The sequence below is a fragment of the Hemiscyllium ocellatum genome, chromosome 13 (genome assembly GCF_020745735.1).
Source record: "Hemiscyllium ocellatum isolate sHemOce1 chromosome 13, sHemOce1.pat.X.cur, whole genome shotgun sequence".
Classification (NCBI taxonomy): Eukaryota; Metazoa; Chordata; class Chondrichthyes; order Orectolobiformes; family Hemiscylliidae; genus Hemiscyllium; species Hemiscyllium ocellatum.
Window position 1 is genome coordinate 19,412,541 of NC_083413.1, and position 17,148 is coordinate 19,429,688.

The following is a 17,148-nucleotide window of genomic DNA, read 5'->3' on the forward strand; positions in this document are numbered from 1 at the left end:
CATTCTTACCTGGTCGGGCTGACATGTGACTCCAGCCACACAGCAATGATATTGGCTAAGCCAATGATACCTTCGTCCCATGAATTAATAAAATAAAATCTAGCACCATCCATATAAGTCTTAGTGCAATCATGTAAGTTAATTAGCAACTGACCCATTTCAATGTCTGAACAAAGGAAAATTAAGTGGAATATAATGTGGAATATAGTGAGTTTTCCATTTAGGCAGAAAGAGTAAAAATGAAATAAGTTATCTGAAAAGTGAGAAATTGCAGAGCCCTGAGATGCAGAGAAATCTGGTGTCCTAGTTCATGAATCAGAGAAGGTTAACACACAGGTGCAACAAGTAAGCAGGAAAATTAAAAGAATATTGCCACTTCTTGAGACGGAAGTGGAAACAAAAGTACGGAAGTTATGCTGCAGTTATACAGGGCATTGGTGAGACCACATCTGAATTACATGTACAGTATTAGTCTTCTCATTAAAGAAGTGGCATAAATATATTGGAAGTTCAGGTAAGGTTTGCTCAATACTTGGCATGGGCACATTTTCTTCCAAGAAAAGTTTGAACAGGCTGTAGTTTAAAAATACGAAGTGGCTTAATTGATTAAGTTAAGATCCTGGTGGATCTTGACAGGGTGTAGTGGAGGAACCTAGAATTAGGGATCTCTGTTTAAAAATAAGGGCTCACTCATTTATAAATAATGAGAAGAATCTTTCTTCTCTCAACATTCTTGAGCGTTTGAAACTCTCTTCCTTAAAAGGCTGCCACAGCAGAGTCTTTGAATTCATTAAAGATGGACATAGATGGATTATTACTAAACAAAGGTGAAAAATTCTCAGGACTGGCCAGGAAAATGAAGTAATCAAATCAGTCATTAATTGAATGAATGGTCAAGTAGGCTTATGAGTTCAGTAGTTTATTTACATTCCAATACTTATGATCATCAGAAATGAAAGCAAAACGCATGGCAAAGAGAAAACGTCAGCAGAACTCAATAAGCATTCACAAATTTAACAAAATTGAATTGCTTCTATATGTTAATAGCAAAAGGATAAGCGGCACTCTGACTCAGTGGTTAGCACTGTTGCCTCACAGCGCCAGAGACCTGGATTTATTTTCCGCCTCAGGCGACTGACTGTGTGGAGTTTGCACATTATCTGCGTGGGTTACCTCCCACAGTCCAAAGATGTGCAGATCAGGTGAATTGGCCATGCTATATTGCCCGTAGTTGAAAATGTGTTGCTGGTCAAAGCACAGCAGGCCAGGCAGCATCTCAGGAAAAGGGAATTCGACGTTTCGAGCATAAGCCCTTCATCAGGAATGAGAGAGAGTAGCCAAGCAGGCTAAGATAAAAGGTAGGGAGGAGGGACTTGGGGGAGGGGCGATGGAGGTGGGATAGGTGGAAGGAGGTCAAGGTGAGGGTGATAGGCCGGAGTGGGGTGGGGTGGAGAGGTCAGGAGGGAGATTGCAGGTTAGGAGGGCGGTGCTGAGTTGAGGGAACCGACTGAGAATAGGTGGGGGGAGGGGAAATGAGGAAACTGGAGAAATCTGAATTCATACCTTGTGGTTGGAGGGTTCTCAGGCGGAAGATGAGGCGCTCCTCCTCCAGCCGTCGTGTTGTTATGTTCTGCCGGTGGAGGAGTCCAAGGACCTGCATGTCCTCGGTGAAGTGGGAGGGAGAGTTGAAGGGGTAAATGTAGGGGAATGGGTCTGGGTGGATTGCGCTTCGGCGGGTCGGTGTGGATTTGTTGGGCCGAAGGGCCTGTTTCCAGACTCACTAATCTAATCAATCAATCTGAATGCAGCTTTCCAAATTCTCAAAGCCTTTTAGAAGATGCTTTGCCCATTAAATGTTTTCTGGTGTTCTTTTCTCTTTCCAACAGAATAATATAACACTTAGGAGCGAAAATACAGATCAGCAAGGCGAAGCTCGATGCTAAAATAGCAAACACTTCTACAGCTACTGTGTACTTCCCAGGAGAACTTATATAAGCTGGAATGAATGTGATCCAAACAGCACAGAAAATCAACATGCTGAAAGTGATGTGTTTAGCTTCATTGAAATTGTCAGGTAGATGTCGAGCAAGAAAAGCGGCTACAAAGCACACACAAGACTGAAATCCAATATAACCCAGCACACAATAAAAGGCAACTGAAGATCCTACATTGCATTCAAAAACAATGACCTCATTAAAATAATTGCTGTTTTTCAAAGGATAAGGCGGTGAGGTGGCGAGCCAGATTGTGCATATTAAGCATTGCAACAGAGTCAGAATGAAAATAGTCAGTCGCTGCTGCACTGGTCCAAACCACTTCATGAGGTTGTTGTTGGGAAGGGTCGCTTTAAATGCCAGGACAACAACAAGTGTTTTACACAAAATGCAAGACACACAAAGAACAAATGCAATTCCAAATGCTGTGTGACGTAACATGCAAGACCAGGCTGAGGGTTCACCAATAAATGTAATGGAACATAGAAAACAAAGCAGTAATGTAACAATCAGAAGAAAGCTTAATTCTGAGTTGTTAGCTTTTACAATTGGAGTGTGCCTGTGAGTGTAAAATGTAAAAAATACGATTAAAGTGATGCAGCATCCAAATAATGCAAATGCCACCAGAATAATCCCCATGATCTCATAAAAGGATAAAAATTCTATCTCCTTCGGTACACACTGGTCTCGCTGTTGATTGGACTTGTATTCTGTTGGACATGGGATGCATTCCGTTGAATCTAAATGCAAAGGCATGGACATTTAAACAGTTGAAATTCAAAATTAAACCTTATCAAATAAATAAAAGATATCTGAGACACATCTTACCAGTAGTGTTACTCATTTCTCCCTGTGAACATTGTACACAATCGAAGCAACATTTGGGTTGTCCTATCCTTGCTGCTTTCCTTGTTCCTGGAAAGCAACTTTCGGAGCAAATTGCCTTTGGAACCTAATAATGAAAAGTAAAAATTCAAAGTTTCAGTGATATCAGAATTTACAATTGGCAGCGTATTTTTAAAGATGTCAATGGCGTACGTTTCAAGAGATGTTGGTGATAACATTTGTTGAAAAGTGTGCCAAATTGTTCAAGGACTTTACAAAGAGGTTGGAGGTGCAGTGATAGTTCAATATAGCAAGGCTCATGAGTGGATTTGCACTTTTATTTGGAAAAGGAAACAATTGCAGTTTCCAATGATGGACATAAAGTACACAAGAAAAAGGATCATTTGCAAAATAATTTACAATGATAGACAAAAATTATTAGCAATTTAGTGACAATCGGTGATAGGAGCATGAGAATCATCTTATGGAAAACACGACAGAAAAACTAGTCCAAATTGTATTTGGTTAAAGGTAGAGTGAAAAGTGGAGAATAGTTGAGGTCAAATGGAAAGACAGCTGAAGTAGCAGAGGCACCCGGATGACAGATCACAGACTTTTAAAGAAACAATTCTTCAGTTCTGCAGTTTCAAGTGCAATGGAGGAAAGAAAATCACCTGTACTTTGATCTTCAGAATGATCCAAAAGCAGTTTATTGGATTTGGCTGTAAAAGAATGTGTTTGATGCAATACATTCTTCTCTGTTGTTGAATACTGTACATAAATGAACATTTGTTTCTGCCATACTACCTAATTATGAAATTAGTATATTTATGGGGATTGATTCAAGGCCATAAATCTGGAATCAGTGGAATGAGCATATACATTTAACTGGAACATGCATCAAAGAGAATTTATTGCCCATCTGAGAGGGCAGTTAAGAGTCAACCATGTTGCTGTGGGTTTGGAGTATATTATGATTAAGGAAAGTAATAGTGACAAATGTGTAGTAGCCTGTAAGTTCCATTACAAAGACTTGACTGGGTGTTTTTATTACAAAGGAAGACACAGATGGAAATAGGATTAGAATAGGGTGAGATTGTGTAAGTGACACTGGACAAGGAAATGATAGTCATTGGTGTATAAAAGTATGAAACAAGGATATTTATGAGTAGATTTATCAACAAATAACTTTTTTAAGTAATTCATTCCCAGGATACAGCTATTGCGTTTATTGCCCATTCCTTGTTGCCCTTCAGAATGTGCCGGTGAGCTACCTTCTTGATCTGCTGCAGCAATGCAATAAAAAAGGGATCTCCTGGATTTTGACCCAGCCACACTGAACGCAGTTATGAAATAAACAAATTACAATGTAACATTATGTTCACTAAGTTATACTTCAATTATGCTATCCATGAAATATGTTTATCTTCTTAATTCCAGGATCCCTTCATTCTTTATTTCTCTATTTTAATAATGTAATTTCTTCATAATCCAGGTTATTTTGAAGCAATGCTTTCAAAGTTCTCACATACTTTTATATAATTATTTATCAGATTCACTTATTCAGGTAAGTTTGAATTTTAAAACATTTTTAATTCTCAATCTCACTACCAGGAAGAGCTATTTAAACAATCAGATGTCTATTACTATTTCAAAACATGTTTTCATTACATAAAATGACCCTTTTCCAAAACTCACACTATTCTTCCTAATTCACCGTTGTGATTTTAAGTTTCCTTATTGGCTTTAACTCTATAAGCAAGAGGAAATCATCAATGTCAAGTCCCTCCATTGTGATATTGAAACATTATAAACAGTGAATGACAAGTTCATGTGTACATCTCAATGACTTACTTCACTCTTGAGAAAATTGTAATTAAAAGTGCACATCACTTCGCATTTTACTTCTTGGTTTGCTTTATCTGTTTGTTAACATATTCCTTGACTCCTCAATAACCCTTTTACTTGGCACCAGGTTCAAAATAACAGCAGCTGAAAAGAAAATCCACTCCACAGAGCCAGCTCGAGAATTTGTCACTGACCACAAAATCTAGGTCATTATCATATTGTTGTTTGTGGTACTTTGTGTGTGACTACATTTTAAAGTATTTTGTTGTAATAGAGTTCTGACTGGGCCTAAGGTTGCAAAATTAAATAAATGTCAGTTTTCCCTTTTTAGTTTATCTAACTGTGAACAATCTTCAAAAATGCATTTACAGATTAGCAGCATTGGTAACCAGATGTGTTATTATTCAAATATCTGTAACATCTTAGGATTCCGTTTGGCATTGGATTCCAAATGCTTGAATTGTTCTGAGTATATTCAGAAATTTTAAATATTACTGAGCATCTCTTTTTAATGACATTATTCCTGCATCAATCTGATTACAGGGTTCTATGAAAACCTGAGGAAAGGTGTCCAGATAGTAAATGCAGACAAACACAGAAATGTTGTTCTTGCATTCCCAATATATTCTCTATTTGACAGCTGGCTCCAAAGCTATACCTGTTTGGACATAAGGTTTTTTTTTTATTAGATTAGATTAGACTTACAGTGTGGAAACAGGCCCTTCGGCCCAACAAGTCCACACCGACCCGCCGAAGCGCAACCCACCCATACCCTTACATTTACCCCTTACCTAGCACTACGGGTTGTGATGGTGGGCTTGAAGCTAATGCCTATATATATGTTCAACCAACGTACAAGAACAATATTTATTACAGACCTACAACATATCCCAAAGGAGTTCCATGGAAGTAAAATCAGACAAAATTTGACACAATGCCAAAGGCTGAGAAATTAAGAGAACAGACAAAAAGATAGAACATAGAACATAGCAAAGTACAGCACAGAACAGGCCCTTAGGCTCATGATGTTGTGCCGAGACTTAATCCTAATGTAAATGTAGTAACTCAACCTGCACACCTCTCAACTCACTGCTATCCATGTGCATGCCCAGCAGTCACTTACATGTCTCCAATGACTTTGCTTCCACCACCTCAGCTAGCAACGCATTCCATGCATTCACAACTCTCTGTGTAAAGAACCCACCTCTGATGTCTCCTTTATACCTTCCTCCTAATATCTTCAAACTATGACTTCTCATACCAGTCAATCCTGCCCTGGGGAAAAGACTCTGGCTATTGACTATCTATTCCTCTCATCATTTTGTACACCTCAATCAGGTCTCCTGTCTTCCTCCTTCTCTCGAGAGAGAAATGTCTGAGCTTATTCAACCCTTCTTCATACGGCAAGCCCTCCAGTCCAGGCAGCATCTTGGTAAACCTTCTTTGCACCCTCTCCAAAGCCTCTGTATCTCTCCTATAGTAGGGCGACCAGAAATGGACACAATATTCCAAGTGTGGTCTCACCAGGGACTTGTAGAGCTGCAGCAAAACCTCATGGCTCTTAAACTTGATACCCCTGTTAATGAAAGCCAAAACACCATATGCTTTCTTAACAACCCTATCCACTTGAGTGGCAACTTTGAGGGATCTATGTACTTGCACACCCAAATCCCTCTGTTCCTCCACTCCCGTCTTTTATCCTATATTCAGCATTCAAGTTCGACCTTCCAAAATGCATCACTTCACACTTATCCAGGTTGAACTCCATCTGCCATTTCTCAGCCCAGCTCTGCATTCTGTCTATGTTGCGCTGCAGCCTGCAGTAGCTCTCTATACTATCGATGAAACCTCCAACTTTGTGTCATCTGCAAATTTACTAACCCTCTCTTCAACCTCCTCGTCCAAGTCATTTATAAAAACTACAAAGAGCAGAGGCCCAAGAACAGAGCCCTGCGGAACCCCACTCAACACTGTCCTCCAGGCAGAACATTTTCCATCTACAACCATTCTCTGTCTTCTGTCAGCCAGCCAATTCTGAATCCAGATAGCCAAATCTCCCTGTATCCCATATTTCCTGACTTTATGAATGAAATAGATGGAAAAGCAAATAGATTTACACTGGAAATATCTGAATAGAGCTGCACTGCTGAGTGTAATGGTTGGATCACATATTTTGCAGAGGTTGGACAAGGCTCTTGAGCAACCAAATATCAAGTGATATTGGGTTGGATGCTGTGAATAGTTCTTGTTCACTACAATAGGTTCACATTATCACTTGCTGAAACAACAACAGGATCTATTTATTCTACTGATAAACCCATCTGATAATCGCAAAACTCTTACAACCTGGTCTGAAATCAATTACAGATCTGGGTAGATTTACAATATTTTAATTACTGTTGGTTGTGATGTTCTATTTGTCTACGAATAGGCTCTGATGAGTTAAAAACTGTTAACAGTTGCAATACTGTAATGTCGTGAGACTTCTTACCGTAGCCCGGCCACCACTCCATACAATTGCCTTTTCAGATAGTATAAAGTTTTCGCCTGAGGGAGCAGCTCCATCATAATATCCAACAGTTACAATATCAGCACCAAAGTCGGTCGCCTGCCAGTTTACAATGTCATATGTTGCCACTGGGTCGCCATTACTGTCAAAATATAATTTTTCACCAATCTTTGTCCTGAAGTTTACTCTTTTCATGTAATGAAGAAGCTATATCAAAAGAAGCATAATACAGAGAGAAACAATATAATGTTTCAATGTTTTATGAACAGGATGATGCTCCCTCTGGTCTGGCTAAGAGTTGGTCAAGGGAGTTTTATAAATGCAAGATTTTCATATAGTCCTTCAGATACGGAAATACGTCTTTCCTAATGGATGTAATCATCATGAATAGCATCAATTATTTAGTCAGCTTATTTTCATGCAGCAAAGATGATGAAAAGTACTTACCTGCCACGGTTGAAAGTTTGAAATATTTGCACAACTGTTATTAATGAATGGTCCTTTGCCATGTTCACACGAGAGCATGTCATGTAGAGCGTGAGCAATGGCATAGGTTGATTTGTACACATTATAAGTTACTCTGTACTCAGACACATCTGTAAAATCATTACGTGTAGTATAGAGATTTTCCTTCCCGGTGCAATTCTTGGGCCACGAATCTGGTTTTAAGTCATTAAATTTGTTTTCCGCGTTCTTCAAGTTGCAGCTGAACGCTCTTTCCCAAAACTCTTCAATTAAACGGTTTCCTGGATATGCAGATGGGTGAGACTGCATTAAAAATTCCTTCAGTCCCGGCACACGTACTTTTCGAATCGCAATTCCAATTGTGCCAACAAGGAATTGTCTACTTTCTTCAGGAGGCAGTACGGTCGTGGTGACCCAGGCCTCGCTTCCTATCCATTGTATGCCAGTTAAATTCTGCCGTACAACTTCCTGCAGTAAAATGCTCATATCGGCTTGTGCAAGGAAGGCTAATATAACTTTTGTAGAAGATTGCTTGATGATGTCCAAAGTTTTAAGTAATTTGTACCTTGGATATGTGATGTGAAATGATTCAGAGAAGGCGATACAAATACCCAACTCTCGCACTACCTCTGTGAAAGCTTGTATCCCAAAGTTTCCATAGTCATCATCACTTCTGATTGTCCCAATCCAGGTCCATCCAAAATGTTTTATGAGTTGAGCTATGGCTCTCACCTGAAAATAATCACTCGGAATTGTTCTGAAGAATGACGGATATTCATATCTGTTGCTCAGGCATGCACATGAAGCGACATAACTAACCTGCAGGCAAAGTAATACAAAAAGTAAGTAATATAAGAAGTAATACATTTCTCTAAATTTGCAGTGCAAATTCACGTTAAATATATAAATTATAGTATGTAATTACAAATATTTGGCATTTATTAATACTCCTCGTTTTGTTGTGAGGTGTTTCTACAGTTTCTTTTGTAAGACCTCAAAGCTCGAAATACCTGCTTCAGTTTACGTAGTTTTTTTCTTTAATTCCTTTCTTCTTTCTATCTTTCCCAATCATGCAGCCGATAAGCAACTTTGATTTCAGTAAGGATGCATGTTCAACCGAGACATTCAAGAGGGCATTGGATGAATATTTAGGTAGAAATAGCAGCAAGGGTATGAGTAAACAAGTGATGATGGCTCGTTTGAAAAGTCAGTGCAAACAAAATGGGCCGAATGTTCCCCATTTACAATAACAATTATGTGGTTCTGTGAATGAAGTATCATCAATTATAAAAGAGGATGTAATTTAGATAAATCTCAACGCCTCTATTTAAAACCGTTCATGACTTTTAAATAATATGGAATGAACACAGACAAGACAAAATACCCCACTACTTTAACCAGATCACATGTTTAATTACGTACTTTAAGCGTGTAATCAACACGAATATGGGGAACGGCGGCATGAATTAATTGCCTTTGATTCTCTTCACAATTGTGATAAACATGAAACAATGCATGAAATTCGAAATGATAAAGTTGTGTTTATTACGTTTGTCTGAATACTTAAAATGTAAATACCCGTATTAGTATAAGTAGATAAACGCCATACTTGTTTAAAGTATAAATCACACAACACCAGGTTATAGTCCAACAGGTTTAATTGGAGGCACACTAGCTTTCGGAGCGACGCTCCTTCATCAGGTGATAGTGGAGCAAGCTAGTGTGCTTCCAATTAAACCCGTTGAACTATGACCTGGTGTTGTGTGATTTTTAACTTTGTACACCCCAGTCCAACACCGGCATCTCCAAATCACGTTTAAAGTATATTATGCTGAGAGGGCCGAGTTTTATAATTAATAACAAAACTTTTTTTCAATGAACCACTTGCATTAATTGCCCATGGATGCAGCCTGATCCAGCCATTTTGACTGTCTTAGGAAGAAAACATCTAAAATTCCCTACCTCTTTCGCAGTTCTTAGTTGGACATTATAGCCAAAAAACAGATCTCGTTGATCAAACACGTTAATTTTAGTTTGCACTTCAAGTGCCTACTTGCTTTTCTACTCATTGTGCACCATGATTATTACACCAAATGCTGATATAATTCGTGTCTATGGTTAACATTACTTTAACTGATCAACAGTATGGGTAATCCTGGGAGGCTGGTCAAAGAGCAAGAGAAAGTTTACTATTTTAGCCAGGCTCATGATAATGCTGTAAGTGAAGAAAGGGCACCAGTTAAAGCAGTTCTTATGCGGGACTAACACTGAAAACTGAGTGAAGACGGCTTGTTCTTTTTTCTCCATTATCGTTTACAAGCTGTTATAATATTCTATGAAAAAACTTACCAAAGGGATGCGAAATGGGGCGATTAAAGACGCGATTGCCATTGTTTGTGATGACCCAGAATCACCGACAATAGCAGGAATCACGGGGGAGCGTTGACAGACAGATTCTGAAGATGCCGCTTCCAGACCGTTCAAAAATTCAAAGGCTCCTTTCAGTGACACAGTGGGCATGCCGCAAGAATCATAAATCCAGTAACCCAAAGTAACATTTGGAAGCAGATTTGGATTCTTGTTGATTTCTTCTATTGCAAATATCATCGTTATTGCAAAACGAAAAAGTCTAAATCGAAAGCTGCAGAAAGCACATTTGTACACAAATGAAAAAGAGGAATCTATTTTTTTTAGTTTCATTGATATGACTGACACAGCAATAATAAATTTTAGAAAATCAAAACAATTCTTAGGAAGCTAACCCCCGAAAAAAATAATGTGGCAGAAAATAATGTCTTTAGATTCTTATTTAGTTAAAATGCTGTAAAACATTATCCACGAGCCTCATGACTTAAAACAATAAATTTAATAGGCAAGCATGATTAATGTCAAGGTCAGTTTATCTTGTCTTAAGTTTGTGTTGGTTAGTATATTTTCAACAACATTTTTATTGACAGAAATAAAGTGCACAGGTGACAATTTGAAGCAACTTAATCAATGGGGTTTGTTGCTGGGGAATTTTAGCCAAGAGAGCAATATCAGTGATATCCGTTCTCGTCAAATCATCATAATTACTCGAGGGACGTGCATACGTTAAATTATTGTACGTGGATATCTTAAAGTTTCATCATTGAAAATTATGATTTTTGCCGAGTACTCAAATTCCAACGCTGTAAAATTTGCATTTGGACTTATCAGCGGTTAATTTTCTGCATATGATGATGTCTCAGTTGCAGACAGGGAGAGGTTATGGATTGAGTTGAAACGAGGGTGGGAATGTTCAAAGAAATATTTGCTTTCATGTAGCACCTGCCACAACGACTAAACTTTGCAAAGTGCTTTACAGCCAAAGAAGTGCGTTTAAAGCGTTGTGACCTTTGTAATGTGGGAATCACAGCGGCTAATCATAGAATCCCTACAGTGTGGAAACAGGCCCTTCGGCCCAACAAGTCCACACCGACCCTTCGAAGAGTAACCCACCCGGACCCATTCCACTACATTTACCCCTGACTAATGCACCTAGCTACCACCTCCCTGAACACTATGGGCAATTTAGCACGGCGAATTCACGTAACCTGCATATCTTTGGATTGTGGGCGGAAACCGGAGCATCAGGAGAAAACCCACACAGACATGGGGAAAACGTGCAAACTCCACACAGACATTTGCCCGGGGTTAGAATCGAACCTGGGTCCCTGGTGCGATGAGGCAGCATTGCTAACCACGGAGTCACCGTGCCGCCCCGTGAGCTAACATTCGCTGACCAACCTTAAATAAACTACATTGCAATTAAATCAAAATAATTATTCATTTTTTCTCATGATGGTTGAGGGGTAAATATTGACAAAGGCACCGAAATTAACACCCATGGTTTTCTCCTAAACTGTGCAATGTTTGCATCTATCTGAGGGGCCTGTGATTCGTCTGGTTCAAAAGACGGCACGTTCAACAGGGCCGCCTTGCACCTGAGTGTCTTTTGACGTATCTCAACAAGTCCTTGATCAAGCAGAGGTGAGGAAGAGCAGGAAGGTAGATGAGATGAAGCTTGATGCAAGTTAAGATATTGGCAGCAGGGTTTTGGACTAGTGTGTGCGAACGAAGACTGGAAGATAGGAAGCCAGGAGCATTTTGGAATAATTAAGTATAGAGAGAGTAAAACATTTCATTAGAGCTGGTCAGACTAGTTCAATTTAAATGCCTGCAAAGGAGAATAATTTATGGAGATGGTCACTACGCTAGATCTACATCAGCTGCCTGTTTAGAAACGCTCATTTCGGGAAGAATATTTTCATTGTTACTGGAGAAATGATAAACACGTTCAAAAAGAGCAGGTTTAGAATGTCACTAGTAATGCCAACAAGTTTTCGTAAATAAAATTGCAAACTTTTCGCGAAAAATATCAATAAACTTTCTCCATGACACATTTTTTTTAATCTCAAGATACAACACTACACCAGCACTGTTATTCAAAATCACATCTGCAGTTGATTTGAACCGGACGGTGATATCTGTCAGATAATCCCCTTCCCCTACCTATTTCTTTGGTGTAAGCGTAGAAAGTGAGTACTGAGAATGTATTCACTGAGCCCTACCTTCACGGAGATCCACACTGGTAAATCTAACAAAAAAATGTATTAAGAGCGATTAGAATCAAATCTAACAATTTAGAGAGTTAGCACCACGGTACAGACGTTTTCTCGCAGATCTGCATTCAAATATAAGATATTTCCTTTCCTTTTACCTAAGTTATGAAACTGCTAAGCTGCCCCCAACATACATTAACTTCACGCCAATTAGTGGCAAAAATAATTAGCCAATTTGGAACGTTTTCATTCCAAGGTGTTTCACAGTAATAAATGCAAAAACGCGGATGGCAAATATCCCACGGACGTAGCATATAAATTTAATTTACTTCATAAGATTCCAGTTGTATGGCAAACTGGAAGACCACTGGTAAATCATTAGAAAGTGATTTCGCCCAAGATAGAGAAACTATTTCGGAATTCGCCAAGAGTAGTAGTTAACAATGTAAGCAAAACAAAAGCGCCAGAAACTAAAACTACAAGATTTTACGAACAGTGTACACTTCAACGGTTTCGGTTGGGTCCTGAAGGAGAGATCTTGATCTTCTACATCGACGTGGACACTGAAAACTCCGCCCAGAACGATGTCTGCGTCCTTAGACAATCCGAGCAAGTCAAACTTGCCCCAACGTTTGCATTTTGGCTCATTCGTCAACCAACTGGGGGTGAGAACAGACAATAATATCAGCAAGAATCGACCATCCATCTTGATTAAATGTGACCAGCGGTACTCCAAATCGTGGCATTTCTAACCGTCTCTATATAGTGTTGCAGACACAATATTTTCTTACAGTGACCTCATGCTTCATGAATCTTTAACCAATTAGTTACATGTCCCAAATGGATATCGAAAAGCACCGAATATTCCTCAATGCTCAGATGCATAATTTAAAATGAAAGGAAGCAACAATAATGGCACAGTCATTACCATGAAATCCCACTGCGCTCTCTTTGATCTGTTCATCAATATCACAATCTTCTGGGGGTTGCGCAACTTGAAATGTTTCAGTGGATATTCTTCAACTTGATCCCGAAGCAATAGCTTTTATCATCAATAATGATGGATACTAGTTTCCCGAATTCCGTGGCATGCAGGATAACGAGATATAAACATAAGTACATCAACAATGGTCCTGCGTCGTTTACGTTTCACTCTATAATATAGATTTTTTTTATGATTTAAGAGGCGTGTAAAAACACTGGAGGTTAATTTATTCAGAATGCTACATGCTCTGAGATTGCACAGCGCTTAGTTTTGAACATATCATGCACCCCATTCTGACTTGTAAATAAAATAATTCTTCTTTAATCATTGGGATTTTAAATGGGAGGAGGCAAATTTTGAATCATATCCGTGAACGTTCAAACTGGACATCCCACGTTTCTGCAGAAATGATGAGCCTTGCTTTGATTCCGAAATGACAAACACACTCATTGGGCTCTTCTCAATTATAACTTTCATCTTAATGGCATCAAGCCGTTTCTCTTAGCTGACCCTGATGGCCTTATCCTTGCCATCAACGTATTTCATTCTAATAGTTATTCTTATTACGTTACCGGAATGCGATAATCGCTGACAAGTCCATCGCTCATTGGACTATAACGCGGAGGTGCGGGTGTTGGACTGGGCTGGACAAGGTCAAACATCACACGTCACCAGGTTATAGGCAATCAGGTTCATTTGAAAACCCAAGCTTTCGGACCCTCGCTGCTAACACCTGAAGAAGGAGCGAGGTTCCGAAAGCTTGGGTTTTCAAATGAACCTGTTGGATTAAAACCCGATGTCGTCTAATTTTTGACCTAATTGGACTATGAGGACGCTTTCCATTTCTCCGGTGGTTGTCATTAGCAATCTGTTCTTACATGGTTTGGTGTTCCCTTTTTCCCGTTAATTACATCAAAGAGAGTGTTCATGTAGCTGTTTTAAATTCACTTCCGCCTCTGATAGCATAATGTCAGGCAAACATGTTAAGAGCCCCTGAACTAGTTCCATAAAACATATTAAGAGAATCGGATGACAATGGGAAGTTTCTGACAGCTTTTACAGCAAAATCACGAGTCTCTGCTAGAAATAGATTGTTGTTTCTGTTTGGGGAGGGGGAGGGGGATTCCTGGATTTTGACCAGCACCAGCGAAGGAAAGGTGTGAATTAGTTCCAACCTAACAGATGGCCACATCTTGTTGCATATCACCATGGACTGCTTCTGATGCCGAACTTTGTGCAATCACCAGCAAACATTTCTAATGCTGACCTGATGTTAAAGGGAAGATCATTGAGGAAGCAGTTGGGATAGGGCACTACCCTGAGGAACACCTGCAATGATGTCTTTTGCTAAGATGTTTGATCATAATCACTTTGTGTGAGGTATAACTCCAACCAGTGGACAGTTTCCCCAATTCCCCTTGACTCTAGCTTTACGTGATGCCACTTTCGGTCAAAAACTTGATGTCAAAAGCAGTCATCCTTATTAAACATCTTGAATTCAGCTCTTTTGTATCTGCTTAGGAGAAGCCAAGAGCTGAATATGTGAAGCAGAGAATTGATGAGTCCTTTTGTCAGCACTGCAAATGAGGTAATAATTGGTTGGGTTGTATTTGTCCTTTTTTTCTGGACATGTCATACCTGGACAATTTCCCATATTGCTGGGTAAATGTCAGTGTTGTACCTGCATGGAAGCAGCTTAGTTAGGGCTGCAACTACTACTGGAGCACAAGTCTCCAGTTCTATCAGTGGAATGTTGCCAAGGCTCATACATTTTGCAAAGTCCAGTGTTTTCAGCCATTTCATGCTACTACATGGAGGAAATGAAAATGGCTGAAGGCGGACAGCTGAGATGTTGGAATGTTCGGTCGAAACAAAATGGATCATGAATTTGAAACTTCTGAATGAAGTTGGATGCAAATTATTCAGCCTTGCAATAAGACTGCAGAGATAATACCTGCTCCGGTTGCTACTCTCACAATCCAGAAATGATTTTCCAATCTTCCAATGATGAAGGTTCTCAGTTCAGACCCCTCTCCAAAAAGGCCATGCCCCAAGATCCCACTGTTGAGCACCAAATCTTCTATGATCATCTTCTCAGTTGTGGTGAGTAAAACAACTTCTCCTATAATTCCTTTCAGTCACTTTTTACTATTACCTATTGGATCGCATATGGCTGCTGAGCACTGGTCCTTCACAATCCTGTTCTTAGTTGTGATCAGTGAGCCAATATCTCACTATTACCCTCTGTTCAGTTTGTCCATCATTCATTATTTCCAATTTACTTTCCACAATTGAAATTGGTCACTGCCCATTACTTAACTAGAGTCTCAGTGGTTCCTAATTTTTTTCTTTTGCTATTCTAAACCTTATAATAGAATGATCACCCTCCCATAAATTTTCCCTGATTTACACTTGATCAGCTTGTCCCACATCATTGTCTGAAACAGATTCAGTACTGTGTTCTTCCTTGTTGGATCAGAAATATACTGACCCCAAAACTCTCCTCAATATGATTCAGAAGCATGACAGAAGCTCTGCCATTTGTACTATCACTACTCCAGACTCTATTAGGATCATTAAATTGACTCATTGTAATTGTTAAATAGCTTTTGTGGCATTCTATGATTCCCTTGCAAATTTCTTTGTCTGCTTCCCAATGTAAGGTGGCTTATAGAATGCATCTAGTCGAACTTTGGTATGTCTAATATCTTTGACCTATACTTGACAAATTTAAATATTATCTTTCTGCAACATAGTAATATTGTCCTTGATCTATATTGCCATCCCTTCTTCATTCTTTACTTCTCTGTCTTTCTGGAACACCATGTTATGGACCTCAAGAATTTAGGTACAGATTCTCGAGGCTGGGACAATTTCAGGGACATGGAAGGATAAGTTCCAAATGGATACATAAACATTTGAAGCTTGAGATGTGAGAAACTGAGATCCAATTAGTTCAGTTAGGAGACAGATGATTGATGATATAATGATGCTTGATAAGCTGAACTTTACTGAATATGGATGATTCATGAAATATTGAAATAATTGACCTGAAGTTAATAATTACATAAATAAATCCAAAAAATCTATGGAAAATTGTGTTCAAAGCGTATTCTGTTTCCATCATAGCTTCCTCCAGCAATTAACAAGGTATTCTGTCAGACTTAGAATTAAAGAATCCCTTAAGTGTGGAAGCAGGCCATTAAACCTATCAAATCCACACTGTGGCTCCAAAAAGCATCCTACCCAGACACACTCCCTTACCTTCTCCCCCATAACCTTGCATTTACCATGTCTTATCCACCTAGTCTGCACATCTCTGGACATTGTGGGAAATTTAGCATAGTCAACCCATCTCATCCTTGGACTGTGGCAGGTAACCAGAGCACCCAGAAGTGACAGAAACCCATGCAGATATGGGGGAGAATGTGCAAACTGCACACAGTCACCCATGGGTGGAATTTAACCTGGGTCCCTGGTGCTGTGAGGCAGCAATGCTAACCACTGAGCCTCCATGCCTTGCCATGCTAAATTAGAATCCTGCTAATATTGCTAATATCTCCGTTCAACCCATTTGCATCATCTGCAATACCACTTCTCCATCATCAGTAACATCACCATCTTTTGTTGTCGAGATAGATGTGAAGTACTAATACAATTACTATGGGGAGAGAAGGGAATAATAAGCCAGTTAGCTTGACATCACTATTTAGTAAAATGCTAGACTCTGTCATTAAGGATGTGATGTCCACATGGTTTTGTGGTAGGAAAATTACCTTTAACAAATCTATTTAAGATTTTGAGGCTGTACAGGCAGGGAAAATAAGTAGATAATTAATATTTGGGATGTCAGGAAGAATTTCATAAGCTGTCACAGAAGAAATTTCACATAAAATTAATGGCTACGGTTTGAGTGCAATATATAAGCATGGCCTTGGG

General features: G+C 39.2%; 1 protein-coding gene across 1 annotated transcript; it reads right to left on the minus strand.

The window, feature by feature from the left end:
- Positions 1-1,820: 1,820 nt before the first annotated feature.
- Positions 1,821-12,864, minus strand: LOC132821455 (extracellular calcium-sensing receptor-like). The gene is made up of 6 exons (XM_060834042.1): positions 12,719-12,864; positions 9,991-10,282; positions 7,624-8,460; positions 7,159-7,383; positions 2,823-2,946; positions 1,821-2,734 (listed from the first exon to the last, which is right to left on the minus strand). The coding sequence occupies exons 2-6, from the start codon at positions 10,246-10,248 to the stop codon at positions 1,821-1,823; spliced, it is 2,358 nt and encodes a 785-aa protein (XP_060690025.1). The 5' UTR covers positions 10,249-10,282; positions 12,719-12,864.
- Between the last annotated feature and the right edge of the window lie 4,284 nt (positions 12,865-17,148).

Coding starts and splice junctions, on each gene's coding strand:
- LOC132821455 (XM_060834042.1), bottom strand. CDS start 10,248: ATGATATTTGCAATAGAAGAAATCAACAAGAATCCAAATCTGCTTCCA. Junction 7,384..7,623: donor CAAACTTTCAACCGTGGCAG/GTAAGTACTTTT, acceptor CTTTTGATATAG/CTTCTTCATTACATGAAAAG. Junction 2,735..2,822: donor AGAAATGAGTAACACTACTG/GTAAGATGTGTC, acceptor CTTTGCATTTAG/ATTCAACGGAATGCATCCCA.